Here is a 19,352-nt window from a genome sequence, read left to right on the forward strand (position 1 = left end):
GGCGGGTGACTCAGGGGCGGGGCACAGAGCACAGGGAGGGGCTGTGTTTGGGGGGGACATGGAGCACAGGGAGGGGCTGTGTTTGGGGGGACACGGAGCACAGGGAGGGGCTGTGCTTCAGAGGAGGGGGGCTGTCTCCCCCCCCCCGAAGATCACGGACCAGTCCAATGAACGCAGAACAAGGCCCTGCCCCCACTCCCCCCCCATCTGGGTTTGCGAGCCCCGGGGGCGACCTGTCACAGGGCCACTCAGCTGGCTGGTGGGACTGGCTCCCAAGACCACTCCGCTGTGTGCCCCCCCCTTTGCCCCAAGCACCAGCTCCCCCCCAGCCAGCATTTGACCCCCCACACCTCCCCATAGGGTGCAGGGGGAGCTGCACCCCATTCCAGCCCCCACCCCCGAGCCCAAGGAGCACCGCGCGCGGCTGGGTGGGAACACGTGTATTTTCCTGCGGTGCGACCCAAGAATTACAAACAGCCATGACCAGGCCGGACCAACACAGCAGCCGCGGCCATGGGCGAGGCTGGGACCTGCCAGCTTGGGGGGGATGGAGCTGGGTCTGGAGATCCCCCCTCCCCCCTGCAGTGGAGTTGGGGCTCTCAGTTCAGTGAGAAACCAAGCTGGGGGTGGGAGGAAGAAAGGGGCTGAATTCTGACTCCAGGGGCAAGCTGCCAGGCCCCGCCCCCCCAAAACAGCCCCTCCCTGTGCTCCATGCCCCGCCCCTGAACACACCATTCCAGAGGACTTGCTTCCATGCTGATGATACTCATTAAAAAAGTGTTAATTAAATTTGTGACTGAACATCTCAGAGGAGAATTGTATGGCTCTGGCTCTGTTTTACCCACATATTTCACATTATGGCAGTCTTGGGTGATGACCCAGCATGTTTGTTTTAAGAACACTTTCACTGCAGATTTGACAAAACACAAAGAAGATACCCATATGAGATTTCTAAGGATAGCTACAGCACTCACTCCAAAATCTGAGAGGGACAAGGTGTGGAGCATGCTTTCAAAAGTCTTAAAAGAGCAACACTCCCATGCAGAAACTACAGAACCCGAACCACTAAAAAAGAAAATCAACTTTCTGCTGGTGGCATCTGACTCAGATGATGAAAATGAACATGGGTCGGTCCACACTGCTTTGGATCGTTATCGAGCAGCATCTGTCATCAGCATGGACGCATGTCCCCTGGAATGGTGGCTGAAGCATGAAAGGACGTGTGAAACTTTAGGGCATCTGGCACGTAAACATCTTGTGATTCCAGTTACAACAGCACCATGCGAACGCCTGTTCTCACTTCCAGGTGACATTGTAAACAAGAAGCAGGCAGCATTATCTCTTGTAAATGTAACCAAACTTGTTTGGCTGAGTGATTGGCTAAAGAAGAAGTAGGTCTGAGTGGACTTGTAGGTTTAAAGTTTTACATTGTTTTATTTTTTAATGCAGACTTTTTTGTACATAATTCTACATTTGTAAATTCAACTTTCATGATAAAGAGATTGCACTACAGTAGTTGTATGAGGTGAACTGAAAAATACTATTTCTTTTGTCTTTTTACAGTGTCAATATTCATAATCAAAGTGAGCACTGTACATTTTGTATTCTGTACTATAATTGAAATTGACATATTTGAAAATGTAGAAAACAAATAATCACACTGTAGATACCAGTTTTTTAATCTCTTGCCAGCCCTAGTGCTAACGGATCTAGGCAGCCGGGGGGGCATATTCAAACTAACCCCCTTTGCCCCTGCGGCGCTGGTTGGTGGAGAGGGTGCAGGCATGCCCGGGGCCCTGAGCAGTGCTGGAGTGAGGGGCTGAGCCAGGCCTCGCTGGTCAGGGTACCCATCTCAAGCTGTTGCTCCGGGAGCAGTCAGCGTGGGCTAGGATGCCTCCGTGGGCTTTGGAGTGGGGCTGCAGCCAGCTCCCGCAGGACCTGGGGGGGGGGGTGGTGTCTGTGGATCAGGCCCCACGGCCAGTATTAAACCTGCTTTTCTAGCCTTGGGGCCCCCCACCTGGCACTCCACCAGGACTGGCCCTGCTTCTCTCTGCCATTGGCTGGCAGCCATGAGGCCACAGATGCGGGGGCAGGACAGAGCACTCTTTAAAAGCCCCTTCACACCAGCAGGGGCAGGTGCCTCCCTTCCCAGAGCCCAGGAGTGGCCCCCTGTGGTCCTGCCTCGCGGGCACCTGCCACCGCTCTGCTGCCCCCCAAGAGATCAGAGGCCCGAGTCAGGGGCCTTGTGCTGAGCAGGTCCAGTGCTGCTGTTCTCAGCTAGCCCGGTGCCAGCACCCAGCCTCGCTGGGCACTCAGCTCCAGCCCTGCCCAGGCTCCCATCCTTCAGCAGGGACCCTGCCCCTGTTCTCCCCCCGAGGGCAGGGATAGAGACCACCAAGGCTCAGTTCCCAGTCACTTCATCTGCCTGGGCCTGCGTCCCCTCTGCCATGGGGGCCCGGGGCGAGGTGCTCCACCACCAGAGTGACGGGTCCCCAGACTGAGGCTCATGCCAAAGGGGGCAGCTGGGTAGATCCTGGGGCAGGAGCTTCTCTTCAGCCAATTCAGCCATGTGGTCCCTGTGGCGCAGTGCGGGGGGCGTCTCCTTCCCGTTCAGCCCAAAGGTGAGCAGGACCTCGCTCCCCAGCTGTGTCCCACCTGTGGACACCCCGCACTGCCCCCAGAGCTGGCATGCAGTAGAGGACGTCCCTGGGGAGGAGTTTCACAACCCGGCTCTTCCTCCGTGTAAGGACCCTTCATCGTCCCCCCATGAAGCAGGCGCCAAGGGCACTTGAGCAGAACAGCAAACACTGGAGACTGAGATCACAGCAGTGCAAGGGGAGGCTCAGCAGCTGCTCGATATTCACCCTTTGCCCAGGGGGCTGGCAGTGCCCGGCAGCAGAACTTCTGGGAGCCAGCAACCCAGGGCAGAGTCCGGCACCCTCATCTCCACCAGCTACATGCAGACACGTCCCAGTTCCCCAGCGTGCGTCAAACCCCTGCCAGCGGGCAGTGCCCAGGCACAATGCACCAGACAGCAGCGCTTCACCTGGGCTGGATCACAGTCCCACAAGGCCAAGCTGATTTCAGTCTGTGGAGTCTGGCGTGACCCCTGGCAGCTCCATCGTCTCATGCAGGGGTTCGCACTCCAGTCAGTCCCCTTCATGCCTGGGAGGGCTCTAGGACCAACAGAACTAGGGACAACAGCAGCCAGAGCTGGGAACATCTGCCCCTCAGCACCCCACTGTCCGCGCAGAAGGCAGGCTGTTTTCCAGCCTCCAGCCAGGAAGCAGCTCTGACACAGTGGGCAAGGGCCCCCTGCTAATTGAATGCAAGCTCCGGCCCCTGCCCTGCCCTCTGTGCCAGCTCACCTACATCTCCCAGGCTTGGGCCGGAACCAGCCAGCTGCCTGCTAGAGTTCCTTTCCAACAGGCTCTCCAGACACGTTCAGTCTCTGCCCCAAACACCCCCGCCCCTTTCAGGGACTTTCTCATGACAGACAAGCAGCAGCCTCCAGATCCCCCTTCCTCCAGTAAAGTACCTGGAGACTTTGGGGGGCTGAGTCCTATTCTGGAGCCAAGCCAGCAAAGCTCAGCACTGCCTCCACTGTCCTCACTGGAGACGCTCAGGGTTGGTTTGCAGCTCTCGCCATTCCCCCTGGGACCCAGTTCTCAGCGCAGCTCCGCCAGCACGAGCCAAAGCCTCCCCTGCCCTGAGGCAACAGGGCCTGCTCCCAACCACCTGCATCGACTGGCTCAGCCAAGAGAAGTCAGGAGCCCTCCAGAGACTCAGGGTTCAAGGCCAGAAGGGGCCATTTGCTCACGTCCTGACTCCTGCCCAGCACAGGCCAGTCCGTCCTGCCCAGCTACCCCTGTGCTGGGCCCGGCAGCGTCCAGAGCTGGCCAGCGTCCGTCCCGCCCCTTCCTGGGGTCAGTCACGCACCCAACTTCCAATTTGAATTTGTCTGGCCTCCGCTGCCAGCTGCCCCCCTCCAGGGCTGCAGAGGCCAGTGCAGAGCTCATAGGGCTGAGCAGGTGCCTACCTCCCTGGGGAGACACCCACCCCACCACCACCTGCAGTGCAAATCCCAAACCACACCAAGGACCTGCCTCAAACGACTGGGCCACAAGCCATCCTGGGCATATGCTGCACCTCCTGCCAGACTTCCCCTGGGACCCGCTCCTGGCCGCTCAGATCCGTGTCCCAGCCCCCAAAGATCTCATGGACCCTGACCTTGCAGCTGTGCCCCGGTGCAGCCCTGAGCAGAGCTTTCCGCAGCCTCACAGCAAGCTCCCCAAGCCCGCCGGGCACAAATGCTGCCGCTCCACACTGTGCTGGCACTCCAAGCCATCCACCACCACGTCAACACCTAGGAGACGCCTGCCCCTCCTCTCAGCCAGCAGCAGTGTCGGATCCCGGGAGAACCCAGCCACTCTCCACTGACCAACCATCAGCCCCACACGCTCTCGGCAGCCAGCACATGGTCAGCCTGAGAGGTCCCCGGAGGACTCTGGTCCCAAACCCATTCTGCAGATGGGGCTCTCCTAGGACCGTCCTGTTTGCCACCAACAGACATAAAACACCCCTGTGGCGCTCCAGAGCGGGCCCCAGCCGGGGATCCCACCAGGCCCTTTTCTCACTGCTTCCCCCATCCCGCAGACACGAGGAGATGAGGCAGGCTGCAGCCCAGGAACACTCAGCCTGACTGCAACTCTCCACCCATCCACCAGTTCCCCTCCCACTCTCCCAAGACCCACGGCCCTGTTCTCCACCCAGAGCCCCAGGCTGCACCCGAGGGCTGGCTGAGCTCTGCTGGGAGCCTGCATGGGGAGCTCTGCACAGCTGCTCCCCTCTGGAGGCTGCAGCTTGCCGAGGTGGCTCAGCATGCTACCCCCACACTCACTCAGTGGGGATCCCAAGGCAGGTCTCTGGGGCTGACGGATCTGTCCTCTCTGCACATCGCCCCCGCTGGCCAAGGGCGAGCCAGCGTCCGCCAGCTCCCAGCTCTCTGGCAGGCCCATCCTGCACCACATGTGGAGATGGGGGCAGACTCCACGTCAATTGGCCAGCCACCCTCCCTGGTGTCTTTCCTAAAGATCATTCAAGCCTGGCTGGATGGACCTTTGGTCTGACCCAGTCCAGCCATTCTTATGTTCTTAAGCCCAGGAGAAACAGCTCCAGCCCCAGACAGCGAGAGAGGCAACGGGACCAAACCCGGCTGACGAGTCCCTGCCTGTCGCACGGGACACAGCCCCGGCCACCCCTGCCAAAGGCTTCCGGTGTGGCGCCAGGGGGTACCAGCAGCCCCCTTTCTCCCAGCAGGCAGGCTGTTCTCTGCCGGGGGGGCCTGGCATGCTGCCCGTTGCTGTGCCAGACACAAGGCCCCCGACTGGGCAGATGCCATCTTTGGAGCGCTCCACTCTGCAGCGCTAGGTCTCCTCCGGCCTGGCAACTCCCAGCGGGACCCACCACCTGCCCTGCAGCCCCATGCGCTGGAGGGGGGGCACATGCAGGGCACAGCCCCAGTGACACGGCACGAAGCGCCTAAACAGCAAGTGCGATCCACATGGACAAAACATCTCCAGGGGAAAGCAACTCTGAGAACTCTGGACAGGCCTGGCCAGGGGGTGCCAGATCCTGCCCTGCACCACCCCACCCCCTGGGACCCCCCAGAGCCAGGGGCCCCCCACCAGCTTCCCACCCCACCCTCAGTCCTGGGGCCCCCTGCTCCACATTACAGGGACAGTCCCCAAGCCGGTGCTACGGGCCTCGCCCACCCAGGCCCTGTATCGGGGCAGGGAGGAGCCTCCCGCCCGGAGCTATCTGCCCTTCAGGAACCCGTCGAGCACGCGGTCGCTGCGCTCCGAGAGCCAGTAGCCAGCCATGGCTGCCACCGCGCCAATGAAGATGGCGGTGAAGACCATGTCGCCCTTGGCAGCCAGCGTGGCCAGCGCACAGATCACCACGCCGAAGAACATCTGCTGCAGCACCACCACCTCGTCCTCTGTCACCTCGTCGAAAAAGCCCTTTGCCGGGGCGTCTGCGGGGGACAAAGGGAGGCAGTCAGGGGGTAACGCCCCAGGCCAGGAACCCAAAAGAATGGCCGTACCAGGTCAGAGCAAAGGTCCATCCAGCCCAGTGTCCTGTCTGCCAACAGTGGCCAATGCCAGGTGCCCCAGAGGGACTGAACAGAGCAGGGAATCACCAAGTGAGCCATCCCATCGCCCATTCCCAGCTTCTGGCAAACTAAGGGAATTGCCAGGGTTACCTCAGGAGCCCTTTTTAAAAACTGGTGTCACACTAGCTCTCCTCCACTCATTTGGTACAGAAGCTGATTTAAATGATAGGTTACAAACCACAGTTATTAGTTCTGCAATTTCACATTTCAGTTCCTTCAGAACTCCTGGGTGATACCATCTGGTCCTGGTGACTTACTACTGTTTAATTTATCAATTTGTTCCAAAGCCTCCTCTAATGACACCGCAGTCTGGGACAGTTCCTCAGATTGTCACCTAAAAACAATGGCTCAGGTTTGGGAATCTCCCTCACATCCTCAGCCATGAAGACCGATGCAAAGAATTCATTTAGTTTCTCCTCAACGGCCTTGTCATCCTTGAGTGCTCCGTTAGCACCTCGATCGTCCAGTGGCCCCACTGGTTGCTTAGCAGGCTTCCTGCTTTGATGTACTTAAAAATGTCCTGTTAGTTCTTGAGTCTTTGGCTAGCTGTTCTTCAAATTCTTTTCTGGCTTTCCGCCAGAGTTTATGCTCCTTTCTATTTTCCTCACTAGGATTTAACTTACCATGTTTAAAGGACGCCTTTTTGCCTCTCACTGCTTCTTTCCCTGTGTTGTTTAGCCAGGGTGGCAGTTTTTTTGGTTCTCTTACTGTGTTTTTTAATTTGGGGCACACATTTAAGTTGAGCCTCTATTATGGTGTCTTTATGGTTCCCCACCAATGTGTGCTGTGAAGCTGGAGCTCTGGGCACAGGCAGCACACAGAGCTACCCAGCCCTGCCCCCACCTAGCAGCTGAGCAAGGGCGATGTCACCGCTTCCGGGGAGCCCCTCGGGTAAGCACCACCAGCGCCCCTTCATCCCAACCCCCTGCCCCCTCCCACACTCTGCTGGGGAGGGGGGCAGGGGCCCAAGACTGCCCTATTATGACTGGCACAGGGACTGCCTGACCTGCCCCAGAGCCAGGTGCACCAACCGCTGCAGAAGTCATGGGAAGTCACAGAATCTGTGACCTCCATGACCAACTCACAGCCTTACTCATCAGATCCTACCTGCATTTTACCATCTTCCATCCTCTCCTCCTTCCTAGGACAGAGACTCTCCAGAGAAACCCCCGTCCCGCCCCCAGGGAGCAGCACCGCATCCCCGGGTGAAACCCCAGCCCAACCCCTCTGGGAAGCAGTACCACCCCCAGCCCAGGACCCCCCCCACATGTGAGACCCCTCCCACCCAGACTCCCCAGGGCCCCTGGAGGGGGAGGAGCCAGGGGGGTCCCTGCAGAGTCTCACCTGGGGGTTTGTCCTCCACACACTCGCCGTCCCTGCGCACGTGGCCCTCTGCACACACGCACCGGTAGCTGCCGTCCGTGTTCTCACACACCTCGTGGGCCCCGGTGCAGACGGGTTCCTGCGCGCTGGCACACTCGTCCACGTCTGCCAGGGTGAGGGAGGGCATTAGAGACGGCGGGGCGGGGGAGGGCAGATTAAAGCTGGTGGGGCAGGGCAGGGCGGGGGAGGGGTCAGAGCCGGTGGGGCAGGGCAGGGGAGGTCAGAGCGGTGGGGCGGGGGTCCCAGAGCTAGTGGGAGGTCAGAGCTGGTGGGGCAGGGAAGGGGCAGGGTGGGGAGGTCAGAGCCGGTGGGGCAGGGGAGGTCAGAGCCGTGGGGCAGGGAAGGGGCAGGGTGGGGAGGTCAGAGCCAGTCGGGCAGGGGCAAGGCAAGCACGGGGAGGTCAGAGCCGGTGGGGCAGGGGAGGTCAGAGCCGGTGGGGTGTGTCAGGGTAGGGAAGATTAGAGCCAGTGGGGCAGGGGCAGGGCAGGGGAGGTCAGAGCCGTGGGGCGGGGAATTAGAGCCGGTGGGGCAGGGTGGGAGCAGTGTGGGGAGGTCAGAGCCGGTGGGGCAGGACAGGGGAGGTCAGAGCTGGTGGGGTGGGGTGGGGGTGGGGTCAGAGCTAGTGGGAGGTCAGAGCCGGTGGGGCAGGGCACAGGCAGCGCGGGCGAGGGGAGGCCAGAGCCAGTGGGGCGGGGGTAGCGGGGAGAGATCAGAGCCGGTGAGGAGGTCAGAGCCGGTGGGGCAGGGTGGGGCAGCGCGGGGGCAGTCAGAGCCGGTCGGGCAGGGGCAAGGCAAGCACGGGGAGGTCAGAGCCGGTGGGGTGTGTCGGGGAGGGAAGATTACAGCCAGTGGGGCAGGGGCAGGGGCAGGGCAGGGGAGGTCAGAGCCAGTGGGGCAGGGGCAGGGCAGGGGAGGTCAGAGCCGGTGGGGCGGGGGGGAGCCGGTGGGAGCAGTGTGGGGAGGAGGTCAGAGCCGGTGGGGCAGGACAGGGGAGGTCAGGCTGGTGGGGTGGGGTGGGGTGGGGGTCAGAGCTAGTGGGAGGTCAGAGCCGGTGGGCAGGGCACAGGCAGCGCGGGGAGGGTCCAGAGCCAGTGGGGCGGGGGCGGGGAGAGATCAGAGCCGTGGGTGAGGCAGAGCCGGTGGGGCAGGGCGGGGGCAGTCAGAGCCGGTCGGGCAGGGGCAAGGCAAGCACGGGGAGGTCAGAGCCGGTGGGGTGTGGGGGAGGGAAGATTACAGCCAGTGGGGCAGGGGCAGGGCAGGGGGGAGGTCAGAGCCAGTGGGGCGGGGGGGAGAGGTCAGAGCCGGTGGGGCAGGGTGGGGGCAGCGCGGAGGTCAGAGCCGGTGGGGCGGGGGCAGGGCAGGGGGGCGGTCAGAGCCTGTGGGGCAGGAGGGCACGGCACTCACCCAGGCACTTTGCTCCATCCCGCTGGTAGCCTTTGTTGCACCTTTTGCAGCGGGCAGGCCCGGCGCCCATGCAGCCGACACAGGCCTTGGCACAGTCTAGGGACAGAGCGGGCGTGAGGGCACCGACGGCACCACCGGGCACCCACACAAGCGGGGGGGCTGCATCCCCCAGGGACAGACGGACCCACCTTGCCGAGGATTTTGGTGGCTAGAACCTGTCCCCCCAGCTTGGCCAGAGCAGAGCAGCGCAGGCCGGGCCGGCGGGGGAGCCACAGCCGAGGTGCATCAGGTGCCAGGTGCGGCCCAGCACCCCAGGACCAGCCCTCATTCTGCACGGGGCGATGAAGGGTGAGGGGCAGCACTGAGTCGGATTCCCTTCCGCAGAGAGCGGGGTGCCCTGCGGGGGCAGCAGCACATGGATCCTGACTTGGCTACGCCCTGCAGGGACCACCACACCCCCTCCCGCGCCGGGCTCTGGGACCGCTGCACCGAAGGACAGGGCACGGGAATGGCCAGGTAGCCCAGCGCTCTGCCCCGCCCAGGGCAGGCACAGGCGAGGCCGTGCCGCGAGGGCACGCCCCGCCCAGGGCAGGCACGGGCGAGGCCGTGCCGCGACGAGGGTGCAAACGCCAACGGGCTGCACAGGCCCGGCCCCGGGGACAAGCTCTGACCTCGACACTCATAGGAGCCTTCGGTGTTGACGCAGAACTGGTTGGCCCGACAATGTGCCATCTCCGTGCCGCATTCATCAATGTCTGCGAAGAGAGTGGCTTCAGGCCCACTGCCCCTCCCCCTGCCCCACACCTGCCCAGCCCTGCACCCCACGGTTCACCCCATACCCACCCCTGCGCCTCACAGCCCAGCCCCAGCCCCCACCCCCCTGCCCACAGTGACAAAGGCCCAGCGTGCTGAGCCACGTCCCTGTCGCTTCAGCCCTGGCCCGGGGGCACAACACCCAGGCACAGGTTAAAGCTCACCTCAGGGCTCCTAGGCACCAGGGCCTTCCCTCCCCAGCATCTTCTGCCTTACTAGCCCCCGCAAGGTGGGGCCAGGGCCTGAGCGCTCCAGGGGCGGCAGGAACTCACCAATGCACCTGTGCTCGTGCAGCGCCCAGCCCCTCTTGCAGCGCAGACAGCTGGAGTCCTCTGGCCCCGAGCAGCGCCCGCATGCCCGGTAGCACTCTGCCAGGACAGGGGAGAGACAGGCTGTGAGCGTGCAGCAGAGCCCAGCCCCGCCCCTCGCCATCTGCCCAGGCAAACCCAGCAGGCTGACAGATCCAGTCACCCGGGGCTCCAGCCAGCCCTAGAGCGGAGCCCATTGCCAGCTCTTACACAACCACCAGACTGGGTCAGACCAAAGGACCATCCAGCCCAGTGTCCTGTCTGCCGACAGCGGCCAATGCCAGGTGCCCCAGAGGGAATGAACAGAGCAGGGAATCATCCAGTGACCCATCCCCTGTCGCCCACTCCCAGCTTCAGGCAAACCGAGGCCAGGGACACCCTCCCTGCCCAGCCTGGCTAATAGCCATTGATGGACCTGTCCTCCATGAACTTCTCTGGTTCTTTTTTGAACCCTGTTATAGTCTTGGCCTTCACAACATCCCCTGGCAAGGAGTTCCACAGACTGACTATGTGTAGTGTGAAGAAATACTTCCTTTTGTTTGTTTTAAACCCTCTGCCTATTAATTTCATTGGGTGACCCCTGGTTCTTGTGTTATCAAAAGGAGTAAATAACAAACACTTCCTTATTTACTTTCTCCACACCAGTCATGATTTTATTGACCTCTGACACGAAGTGGGAAAGTTTCTTGTTTTTCCTTGTTTCCTATGGGGGATTTTCTTGGTTTTCCGATGGTTTGCATGCAGGGAGGGTGGGACTCACTGTCCCTGGGTGCTACGGGTTTACAGAGGTGATGGGAGAGGGAGTTTGCTGGTACAGAGGACTGGAGAGGGAACTTGGGACTCCAACCGCTGGCCTGGAGGATGGAGACCCCAGCGACGGTGATCTGGTGACCCAAAGGCCCAGCTCAGGAATCACAGCTGGTTCTGGCCAGTGGGAGGACAATGGGCTGCGGGGAGAGGAAAGGGGGCCCAGGGGACCCTGTTTCCCTGGAGAGAAGCCAATGGACAGAGGCAGGCCTGGGGCCAGGGATATTGGAGGCCCAGCTGGGAAGCAGGGGGCTCTGGGCTGGAGAGGGGGAGCAGGCAGAGCCCACCTGGCTGCAGGGGGACTGGGATGTGCTGGGCTGAGGGAGGCCAGGCCTGAGGCCCTGAGTGTTTCCTGTGCTGGGTTCAACGCTCACTAAACCCTCCTGTGTTACGCTGGGGGAGAGTCACTGGGGGCTAGAGAACAGGGGGCATCAACCCCTTCGGGGGTGAGGAGGCCCTGGGGGCCCAGAGCGAGGGGACTCCCTGAGGGGCCCATGGCAGAGACAGACGTGCTGAGGCTCAGAGAGGTGCGGCTCCAGGAGGTGGAGGGGCCTGACCCTGAGAGAGTGGACCCCCGAGAAGGGCTGTCGCCCTGAAAGGGGCACCCCCCACGGACCACACGGGGCCAAGAGTGGGCCCGATCTGCAAGTCCGTGACAACCTCTATCATACCCCCCCTTAGTCGTCTCTTTTCCAAGCTGAACAGTCCCAGTCTTAGTAATCTCTCCTCATATGGCAGCTGTTCCATACCCCTCATCATTTTTGTCTCCCTTTTCCAATACATCTTTTTTGAGATGGGGCGACCACATCTGCACGCAGTATTCAAGGTGTGGGCGTACCAGGGACTTATACAGAGGGGATACAATATTTTCTCTATTATCTGTCCCTTTCTTAATGAGTCCCAACATTCTGCTCACTTTTTTGACTGCCGCTGCACATTGAGTGGATGTTTTCCGAGAACTATCCACAATGACTCCAAGATCTCTCTTGAGTGGTAACAACTAATTTAGACCCCATCATTTTATATGTATAGTTGGGATTCTGTTTTCCAATGTGCATTACTTTGCATTGATCAACACTGAATTTCATCTGCCATTTTGTTGCCCAGTCACCCAGTTCTGTGAGATCCTTTTGTAGCGCTTCAGTGTCTGCCTGGGACTTAACTATCCTGAGTAGTTTTGTATCATCTGTAAATTTTGCCACCTCACTGTTACCCCTTTTTTCCAGATCATTTATGAATATGTTGAACAGGACCGGCCCCAGTACAGAGCCCTGGGGGACACCACTATTTAAAAACTGACCATTTATTCCTACCCTTTGTTTCCTGTCTTTTAACCAGCTACTGATCCACGAGAGAACCTTCTCTCTTCTCTCAGGACTCCTTACTTTGCTTAAGAGCCTTTGGTGTGGGAGCTGGTCACAGGCTTTCTGAATATCCAAATACACTGTACCCACTGGATCCCCCTTGTCCACATGCTTGTTGACCCCCCATCCCAAGCAGTAGGGGCAGTGCAGCTCGCACCCTGCTTGCCAGGGCACGCGCTGTTCCCAGCCCGCCCCACATGTGCCAGGCCGCACTACCTACCAGCACATATCAGGTGGCTCTCGTTCCTGGCTGCCTCGTAGTAGCCGTCTGCGCACTCAGAGCAGTAGGAGCCGCCGTAGCCCGGGCTGCACATGCATAGGCCAGTGCCCGTGCGCGTCCCCTCGCCGTCACATTTACCGTTCCCGCTGCACGGCTGCTGGTGCCCACCAGCACATGCTGCAGGGAGACGGGTTACTGTGCTGATCACCGGTGCCGGGCACAGAACCTGTCCTGTCCCACCGTGCCCCGCGCCCACCTCCGACCCTGCCCATGGCACCTGTTCCTCTGCCCCAACCCCTACCCATGGTGCCACCCCTCAGAGCCCCAGTTCCTGCCCAGTGCTGCCCCTCCCAGGCCCCAGTTCCTGCCCATGGCACCCATCCAGGCCCCCCCCCCATCCCTTCCCATGGTGCCCCCAGCCTGGCCCTGAGGAGAGGTGCTCCAGAAGCCAGCAGGGCTGGCGACTCACGCAGGCAGTCAGAGCCATAGGTGCCAGGTGGGCAGCAGACCTTCAGAGTGTCCATGCAGAGCCACTGGAAGAAGTCGAGGTGCTGCTGCTGTCTGAGGGATACAGCAGGACACACTGTTACCGCCACAGGAGAAGCCCATTAAGGTAGGTCCTACATAAACACTGCACCCTGTGCTACCACCGCTGGTTGTGCCACTGCAATGCCCAGGCACTTTCACTGCCCTGGACACGGACATCTGGGCAGGATGCACTGCTGGGAGCACTGGCTGGGATGCAAAGTCCCCCTCCTCCTCCCCACACCCTGCTGCTGGGGCCCCACCCCTGCCACCCCAGGATGGGGCAGTGCACGGCCCAGCCCGTGTCCGGATGGGCACCTGGGCCAGGCCCAGAGCAGAGCCCCGGTGTGGCACAGACCCTGCTACTCCTTGTCCATCACTCACCCCTGGAACCACCAGCTCTCCACATGGTCCTCACTCTGCTCCAGCAGCTGGTGACACGCGAAGTCCGACTTGCCACACACGCTCTCCAGCACCTCCAGCAGGCGTGTCTCACTGCGCAGGAACGGGGGTCAGGACATGGCAGGCACGGCCCCATAGCATCAGCCCCACAGGACCCTCCTTCCCATCTCACTCACCGGACCCCATAGCGCTCCCCCACAGACCAACAGCCCCCACAGTGCCCTCTTCCCTGTGACAAAGCAGGAGGTTTTTTCTTAATGTTTTGCATGAATACTGTGTGTGCCTCAGTTTCCCTGTATTACACCCCAATGCCTAGGTGGCAGGACAAAGGTGTGTGATTTTTGCAGAGCCCCTAGTGCACACAGAGAATGGCCGAAGTGCTTCGTAACCTGGCAACTGATGGTCTGACAAGCTGGAGCAAAGTGAGAGGTGGTGACCTGTTTGCCCAGGATGGAGGAGGGGCAACGGGCATGTCTGAGGCTGGGCTGATGGAAGCTGGGTGGGCAGTCTCCTGGCTTGGGACTCAGGGGGAGAGCCCAGGGCCCTGGATCCCCCCCCAGCTGGATTCTGCTGCAGGTCCCTGATTTCTGTGGTGCTCACAAGCTCTGTTCTACACTAGGAACCCGTCTGTATCACACGAGGGCTGGGAGTCACCGCTGGCTGCAGGTGGGGGGAGGGCCCGTTGGGGGCATGTGAGGCTCCCTGGGGTCCCATCCAGGGGGACTTGCTGCAGGGAGCGAATGGGGTGACCATGGGGCTGAACGCTCCAAGGCTGGACCCAGGAAGCACCGAAGCTGAGCAGGCTCCTTGCCCTGGTGAGTGCGGCCCTGAGGGGAGACGCTGCCCCGAGTCCTGCCTGGCTTCATGCAGAGCTATTCCCCAGCACAGACTGTGACTCCATGACACCCCTACCCAGACCTCCAGCCCCACAGCAACCCCCTATCTAGACCACCACAGCAACCCCCCTACCCAAACCTCCAGCCCCACAGCAACCCCCCGACCTAGACCTCCACAGCAACCCCCCTACCCAGACCTCCAGCCCCACCGCAACCCCCTACCTAGACCACCACAGCAACCCCCCTACCCAGACCTCCAGCCCCGCAGCAACCCCCCTACCTAGACCACCACAGCAACCCCCCTACCCAGACCTCCAGCCCCACAGCAACCCCCCCACCCAGACCACCACAGCAACCCCCCTACCCAGACCTCCAGCCCCACAGCAACCCCCTACCTAGACCACCACAGCAACCCCCCTACCCAAACCTCCAGCCCCACAGCAACCCCCCCACCCAGACCACCAGCCCCACAGCAACCCCCCTACCCAGACCTCCAGCCCCACAGCAACCCCCCTACCCAGACCTCCAGCCCCACAACCCCCTACCTAGACCACCACAGCAACCCCACTACCCAGACCACCAGCCCCACAGCACCCCCCCAACCCAGACCACCAGCCCCATAACACCCTCCTTCCCATGCCCCAACCTATGGTCTCATAGTCCTGCCCATGCCCGGACCATCGGCCCCATAGCGCCCCTCTCCTCCCCTGACCCACCCGCCATCCCCATAGCACCCCCCAACCAGACCAGCTCCTTAGCCCAGACCACCAGACCCATATCACCCTCTTCCCTGCCCAGACCACCAGCCCCATAGCACCCTCCTGCCTCCCACGACGCAACCACTGCCCCACAGTCTCCCCTGACCTCCCCATAGCGCCTCCCTCCTCCCTGACCCAAACCGCCAGCCCCATAGCACTCCCCCACAAAACTACTGATCCAGCCAGCCAGCCCCAAGGTCATGATAGCAACTGGAGCTCCAGGAAGCCTGCTCTCTGTGGGATCTTCACCTCCAGGCCAGAGCCCCCGACTGGAGGGAGGAATGGCACTGAGCTCCTGTCCACACCACCCATGGGTGAGTGGGGCAGGAATCAGGCAGAGGGAGCGCATGCCACCTGCTCACCTGTGCGCATATTTCGCCAGCTTCTCCTCCTCCCAGGCCGTGTTCCCTCCCCCGAAATTCTCCCGCTCTGTCCGCTCCAGGCCCTGGGGAAGCAAGGGAAGGTCACAGCCCGAGGCCCAGCCCCACAGCAAACCCCTCCCAGCCCACCCACCCAGCACAGCCCCATCCCAGCAACAAGCCTAGCCCAACCTAGCTCTGCCCCATAGCCCCAGCCCCATGCTCAGCCTCTCCCTTTGGGGGGGGGCAGTGCTGTGTGGGGAACTCAGCACTAGTGCCCATGGGGGGCACCAATCCTGCTGCGCTCAGGGCCTGGCCCTGGGAAATGCCTGGTCACCTCCCTCTGCCCCACAGCCCCTGCAGCCCAGCACCTTGAGAAAGCTGCTGGCAAGGTCCCGGCAGGTCCGGCAGGGCTCAGCTGGGGAGGAGCCTGTGCCCCAGGGGCCCAGCAGCAGCCCCAGCAGCAAGGGCAGGAGCCGTCTCCAGTGCAACCCCATCCTCACGGCAGGGGCAGGCTGGGGGGAGAGCGCAGGCCTGAGACACGGGCCCCGCTGGGGGGCGCGGGGCCTGGGCACGGCCCTTCCTGGGCGGGTGGGCGGCCGGGCGGGACTGCGTGGGGAGCACGAGGCAGGTCCCAGCGGACGGCCCTGAAACGTGAACCCCCAACCCACCTGTGGGGCACTAGCACCAAAAGACGGGGCGATGCCTGGGAGCCTCCAGCAGAGACCCGGCAGCTGATGGGGACAGAGCTCCCTGCTCAAGAGGTGACCCTGGGGGTCACGGGCCCTCCCCCCAATTCCCGTTCCCACGTCTCCCTGCTCTGTAGGAGCTGGGGGGGGGGGACCTGACAGGGGGTCACTGGCCAGGGGGCCAGGTGGGACTGGGGCGGGCTGGGCTGGGGGTCACTGGGCCGGGGGCAGGCGGGACTGGGGGTCACTGGGCAGGGGCAGGCGGGACTGGGGGTCACTGGGCCGGGGGCAGGCGGGACTGGGGGTCACTGGGCCGGGGGCAGGCGGGACTGGGGGTCACTGGGCAGGGGGCAGGCGGGACTGGGGGTCACTGGGCCGGGGGCAGGCGGGACTGGGGGTCACTGGGCCGGGGGCAGGTGGGACTGGGGTCACTGGGCAGGGGCAGGCGGGACTGGGGGTCACTGGGCCTGGGCCAGGCGGGACTGGGGCAGACCCGGGAGGGTGCTGGGAAGGGGGCAGGCGCGGCGCGGGGCGGGGCGGGCGGCTCCCGGGCGGGCTGTAAGGCCCGCGGGCATTAAGCGCCCAAAGGCCGGGGGCGGCCACGCGCGAGGACAGCCCCGCCCGGGGAGCAGCAGCGCGGCACCGGGGGGGGGAGGGAGCCCGGCGCGGAGCCCGCCCCGCCCCCACCTGCCCGGCGCGGCGCAGCGCAGCGCGAGCGGCCGATGCGGGGTCCTGCGACTCCCGGCAGCGCCCACGCGCTGAGCCGCGCCGCGCTCCGCCAATGGCAGCAGGCCCGGCGCAGAGACGTCACCCGCAGCGATACGCAGCCAATCAGCGCGCTCCGCGCGGCCTGCAACGGGGCGGTGCTAGGAGCCCTGGCTCTCCTCCCTGCCCCGCCCCCTTCGCGCCTGGCCCCGCCCCTCCTACACGGCCCCCCGGCCCTCCCGGCCCAGCCCCCCCCCCCCCCGCCGGGCCCCCCCTATACGGCCCCCCGGCCCAGGCCCCCGGCACAGCCCCAGGGTCAGAGCCCCCTACACGGCCCCCAGGCCCCCGGCACACACCCTGGCCCAGCCCTCCCCAGGGCCCAGCCCCCGCCGGGCCGCCCCTACACGGCCCCAGGCCCTCCCGGCCCAGCCCCGGCCCAGTCCCCACCCCTGCCAGGCCCCTACACGGCCCCGGGCCCCCTACACGGCCCCCGGCCCAGGCCCCCGGCACAGCCCTGCCAGGGCCCCCTACACGGCCCCCAGGCCCCCGGCACACACACCTGGCCCAGCCCCCTGCCGGGCCCCTACACGGCCCCCAGCCCCCCCCTACATGGCCCCCAGGCCCCCCCCGGCACAGCCCCGCCAGGCCCCCCCTACACGGCCCCCAGGCCCTCCCGGCACACACCCCGGCCCAGCCCCGCCAGGCCCCCTACACGGCCCCGAGGCCCTCCCAGCACACCCCGGCCCAGCCCCACCCCTGCCAGGCCCCTACACGGCCCCCAGGCCCTCCCGGCACACACACCCCGGCCCAGCCCCACCAGGCCCCCTACATGGCCCCCAGGCCCTCCCGGCACACACCCCGGCCCAGCCCCACCAGGCCCCCTACACGGCCCCAGGCCCTCCCGGCACACACCCCGGCCCAGCCCCGCCAGGCCCCCTACACGGCCCCGAGGCCCTCCCAGCACACCCCGGCCCAGCCCCACCCCTGCCAGGCCCCTACACGGCCCCCAGGCCCTCCCGACACAGCCCCGGCCCAGCCCCTACCCCGCCAGCCCCTACATGGCCCCCAGGCCCTCCCAGCACACCCCGGCTCAGCCCAGCCCCACCCCGCCAGGCCCCTACACGGCCCACAGGCCCTCCCGACACACACACCCCAGCCCAGCCCCACCCCGCCAGGCCCTCCCTACACGGCCCCCACGCCTCCCGGCACACACCCCAGCCCAGCCCCACCCCTGCCGGGCCCCGACACAGCCCCAGGGCCCAGCCCCGCCGCCAGGCCCCCTACACAGCTTCCCAAGCCGCCCACCCAGCACAGCTCCCCACCAGGCCCCCAACACAGCCCCGGCCCCCTGCACAGCCTCCCCAACAGAGCCCCGGCACACACCCCACCCCGCCGCCAGGCCCCCCAGCCTGAAGCAAATACCAGCAACCCACAACAAAAATACTAACCCAGGAACCTATCCCTGCAACAAAGCCTGTTGCCAACTCTGTCCACAAAACTATTCAGGGGGCACCATCATAATCACATCAGCCACAGTGTCAGAGGCTTGTTCACCTGCACATCTACCAATGTGATCTATGCCATCACGTGCCAGCAATGCCCCTCTGCCATGTACATTGGCCAAGCGGACACTCTCTACAAAAAAGAATAAATGGACACAAATCAGACGTCAAGAATTATAACATTCAAAAGCCAGTCGGAGATACTTCTACCTCCCTGGTCACTCAATTACAGACCTAAAAGTCTCAATTATTCAACAACAAAAATTCAAAAACAGACTCCAACGAGAAACTGCAGAACTGGAATTAATTTGCAAAATAGACACCATTAAATTAGTCTTGAATAAAGAGTGGGACTGGATGAGTCATTACACAAACTAAACTATTTCCCCATGCTAATGTTCCCCCTACTGTTACTCACTCCTTCTTGTCAACTGTTGGAAATGGGCCACCCTGATTATCACTATAAAAGTTTTGTTTCTCCTGCTAATAGCCCACCTTTTCGATTAGTCTCATTAGAGTTGGTATGGGAACACCCATTTTTTCATGTTCTCTGTCTGTGAGTGTATATATCTAATCTTCCTACTGTATTTTCCACTGCATTCATCTGATTAAGTGGGCTTTGCTGGCACATGATGGCATATATCACATTGGTAGATGTGCAGCTGAACGAGCCCCGGATGGTGTGGTTGATGTGGTTAGGCCCTATGATGGTGTCACTTGAATAGTTATGTGGACAGAGTTGGCACCGGGCTTTGTTGCAAGGATAGGTTCCTGGGTTAGTGTTTTTGTTGTGTGGTGTGCAGTTGCTGGTGAGTATTTGCTTCAGGTTGGGCAGCTGTCTGTAAGCGAGGACTGGCCTGTCTCCCAAGATCTGTGAGAGTGAGGGATCGTCCTTTAGGATAGGTTGTAGATCCTTGATGATGCGCTGGAGAGGTTTTAGTTGGGGCTGAAGGTGATGGCTAGTGTCTTTCTGTTACTTTCTTTGTTGGGTCTGTCCTGTAGTAGGTGACTTCTAGGTACTCTTCCGGCCCTGTCAGTCTGTTTCTTCACTACAGCAGGTGGGTATTGTAGTTGTAAGAACGCTTGATAGAGATCTTGTGGG

General features: G+C 62.4%; 1 protein-coding gene across 1 annotated transcript; it reads right to left on the minus strand.

Annotated features, from left to right (window-relative positions):
• Positions 1-1,530: 1,530 nt before the first annotated feature.
• CRELD1 (cysteine rich with EGF like domains 1) lies at positions 1,531-16,154 on the minus strand. Its single transcript, XM_039482041.1, has 11 exons — positions 16,026-16,154; positions 15,726-15,869; positions 15,358-15,440; positions 13,384-13,494; positions 12,944-13,035; positions 12,475-12,651; positions 10,048-10,143; positions 9,634-9,717; positions 8,963-9,058; positions 7,520-7,663; positions 1,531-6,037 (listed from the first exon to the last, which is right to left on the minus strand). Exons 2-11 carry the CDS (start codon positions 15,849-15,851, stop codon positions 5,817-5,819), a joined length of 1,230 nt encoding a protein of 409 aa, XP_039337975.1. The 5' UTR covers positions 15,852-15,869; positions 16,026-16,154; the 3' UTR covers positions 1,531-5,816.
• Positions 16,155-19,352: the final 3,198 nt, after the last annotated feature.

The sequence above is a fragment of the Mauremys reevesii genome, linkage group 7 (genome assembly GCF_016161935.1).
Source record: "Mauremys reevesii isolate NIE-2019 linkage group 7, ASM1616193v1, whole genome shotgun sequence".
NCBI classification, from domain to species: domain Eukaryota; kingdom Metazoa; phylum Chordata; order Testudines; family Geoemydidae; genus Mauremys; species Mauremys reevesii.